Here is a 6611-nt window from a genome sequence, read left to right as displayed (position 1 = left end):
TTCCCCTGCAGGCTCCAGGGATGGGGATGTGGTCAAAGGCCTCTTCTCATTCCCAAGGAGCAGAGAACTGACTCCCTGTGCTGGGCTGTGGGCAGTCAGCGCTGTAGCTGGAGCTCCTTTCCAGGGCTTGCAAACTGGATAGGACTCTAAAGGGTAGATGGGACAGTCCCAAAGCCCCCAGCTGCTTGAGTCCCAGGACTGCCTGAGTTTCTCATCTCAGGGTACTGAGTGGTGTGGGACCCTCTAGTACAGGCGTTTGTGTATTTGGGGCATTGCCCATCATGCTGGGTGCAGACTACGGTAGAGCTGGTACTCTCTAAGCACAGACCATTGCTGTGTGCACAGCCCCTGCCCCCCCTGCAGCCCCCGGCCCCTTCTGCAGCCCCCGGGCGCTTCTGCTAATGAAGCCATTTCTATTTGTCGCCTTTGTGGAACAAAGCTCAGCTCTTCCCCTCTGAAGGTCCCAGTAATCGATCCTTAGGAAGAAAAGGCAGCACACACGAAGCTTCAGCTTTCCCCTGCTGCCCAAGTGCTCTGCACAGCTTCTGCAGGTGCTTTGGGGGGGCGTAGGGGCCACTGAGGCACTGGGCCACCCCACAGCTCCCTCCTGCATCCCGGTAGGCCTGCGTAACTCCCAGTAGGAACACTTCTATAAGGACAAAGATTTTTCAGGGCACGGTGGGTTTAGGTTTCAGCAAAGGACAATGGGAGGGTTCTCCAAAGCCATCCGTCCCACATTACCGGCCGTGCTAGCAAAGTACCTGCTATTAGCAGATGGTTTTTATCTAAAAGAGTGGCTTAGAACCTTGGCTTGTTGTCCCCTGGTGCCTGGGGTATGGCAGTGTAACACCCAGCCCCATGCTCATCCTGGCACTGCTGAAGTCATGTGGACATGATGGAGCAGTTGCAGGCTGAGCCCTGGGAAACAGAGAATGACATCAAAAGGTGTTTTTAAAATTCGCAGAATCACAGAATTATCAGGGCTGAAAGGGACCCCTGGGGATCAACCAGTCCAATCCCCCTGCAGGGTGACCTGGAGCAGTGACAAAGGAACATATCCAGATGGTGTTTGGATGTCTCCAGAGAGGGAGACTCCAAGACCTCCCTGGGCAGCTGTTCCAGGATTCTGCCACCCTCAAAATAAGGAAATTCTTCCTTCTGTTTTATCTTATGGCCATTGTTTCTCATCCTGTAACAGGGAACCACAAAAAAGAGTCTGGCCCCATCGTCTCTGACACCTGTTTTTGAGATATTAAAATGCATTAATGAGATCACCTCTCAGTATTTTATCCCAACTCAACAGGCTCAGTTCCCGCATTTCCTCCTCAGCAAAGAGATGCTCCAGACCCCAGATCATCTTTGTGGTCTCTGTGGACCCTCTCCAGTAGCTCCTTGTCTTTTTTGTCCTGAGGAGCCCAGAACTGACACAGCCCTCTGGATGTGGCCTCACCAGAGCTGAGTAGAGGGGCAGGATCACCTCCCTTTCACCTGCTGGCCACACTCTTCCCGATGCACCCCAGGATACTTCTTGCCCTGCAGTTGGGAAGCCCTCTGGACTTTATTCTGTGGCAGATGCTCCTACTATGAATTAATTTCATCCCTGTCAGAGATCCGTGTAATTGTGAATGCCAGCTGAAGGCAGCGGTGACACTGGGGTTGGCTGCACCATTCATTAGTGCTTCTCTTCTTTGCAAGTGTCACCTGTGGCAGTCGATAACAGAAAGGTGAACGAGGGCAAATAGAAGCCTGGGGGAAAGCCCGCGGCAGCCTCCCGTATTTCAAAGGGCCTGCATGCACACCGATCGCTATATCAATTCCTTTTAATACATCCGAGCGCCTCTTTCCTGGTGGACCACGCCGGAATGAAGCCGCCATCGACCGCCCTCCCGAGCAGCGGGAAGGCTGGACGCCTCCCTCTGTGCAAATCGCCATCGACCGTCCCGCATCCTCTGAGAGGGGCTCCGCTCCGCCATCCGAGGCCTCCCCTCCCGTCTCCATGGCAACCGCGGCCCTTAGCAACGCGCCGCCATGGCAACGGCCGGGGAGCGCCGGAAGTGAGGCGCGGCCGCTTCCGCCCGGCACGAAGATGGCGGCGGGCGCTGCGGAGCTGCGGCGGCTGCAGTGGCGGCTGGAGGAGCTGGAGCAGCGCGTCGGCCTCGGCGGCGGGGGATGCGGGCCGCGAAAGGTGCCCGGGGGGAGCTGCGGGGAGAGGCCGGGGGCCGCTTGGCGCGGCCCGGAGGGGCCTGGGATGCCGCGGCCCGGCAGGGCCTGACAGCCCCGTCCCCTCCCTCTGTGCTTCTGCAGGTGGCGGACGAGCTGGTGAAGGTGCAGGTGGCGCTGAACAATATCGCTGGCAAGAGGGAGAGGATCAAAATCCTGTTTAAGAAAAGTGAGCGGGTCTCGTGGAAGGGAAAGAATCGCGGAGGGCAGGAGAGGGGAGCTCCAAACCGTGGCGTTTCGCTGCTCTAAACAAAAGCACCTTCCCTTTCCCCACACCTCCTGATTTTGAGCCCTTATTTTGCGTGTTTGGCACAGAAGTAAGTAACTGAAAGAGGGTTTTGTGCTCGCAATCCTTCAGCTCAGCGGTCGGAGGTGGGAAACGGACCGCTGCAGCCTGTTAGTTACTAAATGTCCATCTGCCCGTGTCAGTGCCAGGATTTGCTCTGCCTGAAGTGCAGCCCCTGAAGGTTCTCGGAACATGAGCGCCTGAAATGAATTCCTGCACACTTGGACTTCTTGGGCATGCTGAAGTACCTCTGCCGTCTGTGTGTGGTGGCACCAATAAGGTTCACACTCAGTGGACAGATGTGGGGAGTTGCCTCCTAACTGGGGGGAACTTTGTCCTGCAGAGCTGCCTCTTGGCCAGGTTTTGCTGTGTGTTGTCACAGGAAGGGTCGTTGTGGTCCAAGTGTGCAGTGGCTGCTCAGTATGAAAGCATAAGCCATGTATTTATGGATGATTTTAAGGACCAGGATGGGGGGCTGTTGGCTGGTTTTGTCCTGAGCGTGGGAGGAAGCAGATTTCACTCACCTTTGGTATTGTTACCCAGACAAAAAGCAGTATTAGCAGTTGTCCCTAACGCAGTGGCTTCCTGGCTTGAGCCATTTGTCAGTTCTTGGCCACAGTGCTCCAAAATCACATGGAAATTACTGAATCTGGGCGGGGAGGAAATGCGGCAGCTAAGTGAGGAGCGTTTGCAAAGTAATCTGATACATGGCATGCGGGGGAAGTTGCACTTGTGAATGCCATGACATCTCCCCTACTTTTTGTCTCCAAACCTGTTTATCCCTCCAGTTGAAGATGTAATAAAATACCTTGACCCTCAGTACATTGATAGGATGGCTGTTCCAGACGCTATGAAGCTGCAATTCATCTTGGCAGGTATGGCATGAAACAAGGGGAAACAGGAGGCTTTTGTAGCACTGCAAAAAGGCGTCCTTTACTTAAGATGGATTGAGATGGATTTTTTCAGTTGTAAAGACAGGGCACGGTACGCTCCATGGAGGTATCAGAGAGGTGGTTTGTACAAAGGTGTCTGTCACCCTCAGTGCTCCCTTGTGCACAGCCACACTGCAGTTTTATCAGCTCTGATCTCTCCCATATTGAGCATTCACTTTAGCCCTGAATTAATCGAAGGCTGGTCAGAAAAGCTGGAGCTAGAATGGTTTCCTCACCCCACTTCCTGAATTATCTAGGCTGTGACAAAAGTAAAAAACATTTGGGTGTATTTCAGCACCCCCTAGCCTTGTTCTCTTTTGACCCAAGGAGTTTGATCAACTGTGATGGTATAGTCTGTGAATGGAATTTCATAGAGTCATGGAATGTTAAGGGGTGGAAGGGACTTTAAGGACCATCCAGTCCCGACCCACCCTGCCGTGGACAGGGGCACCTCCCCAACCTGACCAGGCCATCCAACCTGGCCTTGAACACTGCCAGGTATGGAGCGTCCACAAGCTCCTGGGCAACCTATGCCAGTGTATCACCACGCTCACAGTAAAGAATTTCTTCCTAATATCAAGCCTAAATGTCCCCTCTTTCAATTTGTACCCAGTACTCCTTGTCCTATCCCCACAACTCAGTGGGGATTCTCCTGCGTGAAATTGCTCTGAATCAAGACCCAGGGATGTGCAGCACAAAGTGTAAATAAAATCATGAACAAGCCCCTTTCTGTAGAGACAGATCAGCTAGAAAATTACCACTGTTTGTGAAAAGCCAAAGCACTGTTTTGTGTTTACTGATGTTGCTTCTTGTCACCCCACAACAGAGGAACAGGCTATTCCTGCCCGTGCAGCCCTTCTGGAGCAGGTGAAGAATCTCCAGCCCATCTTGGATAGCACCAGTATCCAAGGTATGCACATTTTTCTGCAAGCTGGAGCTGCAAATGCCACCTGCTAAGCTGCAGCCTGTCCTGTTTTCTTTCTTTTCTCTTGAGCCTGAGACTAGAGAAGAGGACAGCTTAGTGATGTGAGAGTAAACTGGGTATAAACTTGGTCTGCTCCTGCCTCATGCTGCCCTAGCCTCCCTTGCAAGGTCAAGGAGGTGATAGAGTAGCTTGTGAAGCAGGCTGGAGACAGCAGTGTGGCAGAGAGGGTGGAGACTGGCAGGTCATTCCTTTCTGTGAGCTCTTCTACATCCAGAACATCCCTGTTCCTGACACAGACAGATGCCTTTTCAACTGCTACCCAAGTGGTTTCCTCTGATGTAGTTCTTGAGTAGCCCTCGCTGTGGGCATCCCTGAGCTCCTGCTGTGTGCAGGGTAGTTAAGTAGTTTTTTAATCCCGTATGAGGTTTATCTGTAGTGTGGAGCACTTGCACTCAGCAAGTGGAGTTTTGCCATGCTGTGCTCACGGAGGAGGAATGGGCCTTATTTTGGAAACTATTCCCATGTGCTGTAAAACAACCCAAACTGATTTCTCTGTGCTTCCAGCGGTTCCTGACCATGCAGCCAAACTGCAGCGGCTCTCACAGATCCACATACAGCAGCAGGTACCGTGAATATTCTATCAGTATTGACTAGAAGGGCATAGGAACCTTTTGCAAGTGGCTGTACTGACACCCCTTGTATTTGCAGCTGCTGGAATTGCTCATTTATGGCAGTTTTTTTGCAGTCAAGAATATGCATACTACAGTCTTAAAGAAGTTTAAGTACTCCAAGGGGGAAAAGGAGCCAGGATTTCTGTCAATTGAGTCCAAGTTGGAAATCTGCCTACCATAACCTTGATCAAAACAGAGCTTTCAGTGACACTTAGTAAGCGGTGGCGGGTATAACCATCATGAATTCCCCCTTTCACTGAGACACTGAGGTGAAGCACTGCACCCCTCCAGTGTCCTAGTTTCTGGAACATTGTTGACACTGTCACCCTGTCACTTCACCCTTTCCCTCCCTGTTTGAGTGCTCCTGGAGCTGGCAGTGAGTAGCCTGGGCAGTTCCTAATGATCTCTTCCAGCATTTTGCCGTGAGTTTCTGCTCTGGGACAAGCAAAGCCTGGATACTGAGGAGAGGCAGGCAGCAGTGCAATCCTAGGAGCTTTGGTGCTTCTTAGCACCAGTGTTTGTGACCTTCCTCTTGATTGTGGAAACCTGCCCAGCTGCAGTGAGCAGCCACAGCCAGGGCCTGGGCGCTGATCTCAGTGCTGGCCTTGGATGAGCTTCCTGCCGTACTGTCAGGGATTGGGAAGGGTAGATGTCCTCCAGCTTATGTGTTGCTCATGCACTGCGTCTCCCCTCTTTGCAGGAGAAGCGTCACGATCTCACTGACAGTGTCAAGACACTCCTTGAGGACTACAACAAAATGGTATCCTTTGAGCCTTGGGCCTGGTACAGCTGAACTGACCCCTTCCCCCTGGGCTGATCCTGTTGGATCCTGTTGGATCTCCAGCCCCGGGTTTAAGAGCCTTTCTGATGTGGTGACACCTGTGTCCCTGTCCTTTCTGCATAGGATCCCAGTGCCAAGGCACATCCTGAAACCACAGTGGGTAGGGAAGCTGTGTAGAAAGCCCTCGCACTGCAGTGGTATGCGGTGTTCAGAAGTGCCTCCTGGACTCCTGTGGGTGTTTGGTGCTGTGCAGTGGCTCAGCCACTGGACAGATTGAATTCATGTAGGCTTTCAACAGCCTGGTGCCCTGGGCCTCTCCCAAGAAATCAGGATTGTAATAGCTCTGTTGGGATGCTCTGACCTTGGTTTCTTCCTCGCAGTTTCCACGTTACTTTCCTTAAGTGTCATGTCCAGACCCTGCTTCTCTCCAAGCAGTTTGTGCAGTGGAATGAAATCCTGACACGTCTGGAAGCGGCCAAGCAAGCGAAACCTGTGGCAGAGTGACGGCAGAGCTGGGAGCATGGCAAGCCCAGGGTCCCTGTGGCACAGCTTGCATCATGCTGGTCCCGCCTCCTTCCCACTTGGCGCGAGCATGCTGAAGTGACACAGCAGGATCCTGGGGCACCCGGCTCTGCACAGAGCTGTGCCAGCCCCCGGTTGAAGCCACCCTGCTCCTTAATCTGCCACTGTTTGCAAAAGTTGCACTTCCCTATAATGCATCGGTTTTAACATCTTTTAAAACCCCTTTTTGTTCCTACTGTGGGCCACAGTAAAATCCTGGAATGCTAACTGGGTT

The 6611-nt window shown here is 52.7% G+C and overlaps 1 protein-coding gene across 1 annotated transcript; it reads left to right on the top strand.

Annotated features, from left to right (window-relative positions):
* Nucleotides 1-2067: 2067 nt before the first annotated feature.
* Nucleotides 2068-6604, top strand: DCTN3 (dynactin subunit 3). The gene is made up of 7 exons (XM_069002506.1): nucleotides 2068-2185; nucleotides 2305-2389; nucleotides 3295-3381; nucleotides 4265-4348; nucleotides 4928-4986; nucleotides 5735-5794; nucleotides 6230-6604. Exons 1-7 carry the CDS (start codon nucleotides 2087-2089, stop codon nucleotides 6317-6319), a joined length of 564 nt encoding a protein of 187 aa, XP_068858607.1. The 5' UTR covers nucleotides 2068-2086; the 3' UTR covers nucleotides 6320-6604.
* Nucleotides 6605-6611: the final 7 nt, after the last annotated feature.

This window comes from Aphelocoma coerulescens (genome assembly GCF_041296385.1).
Source record: "Aphelocoma coerulescens isolate FSJ_1873_10779 chromosome Z unlocalized genomic scaffold, UR_Acoe_1.0 ChrZ, whole genome shotgun sequence".
Taxonomy (NCBI): domain Eukaryota; kingdom Metazoa; phylum Chordata; class Aves; order Passeriformes; family Corvidae; genus Aphelocoma; species Aphelocoma coerulescens.
The sequence above is the reverse complement of the archived record's forward strand: the minus strand, read 5'-3'. Positions and strand labels throughout refer to the sequence as shown.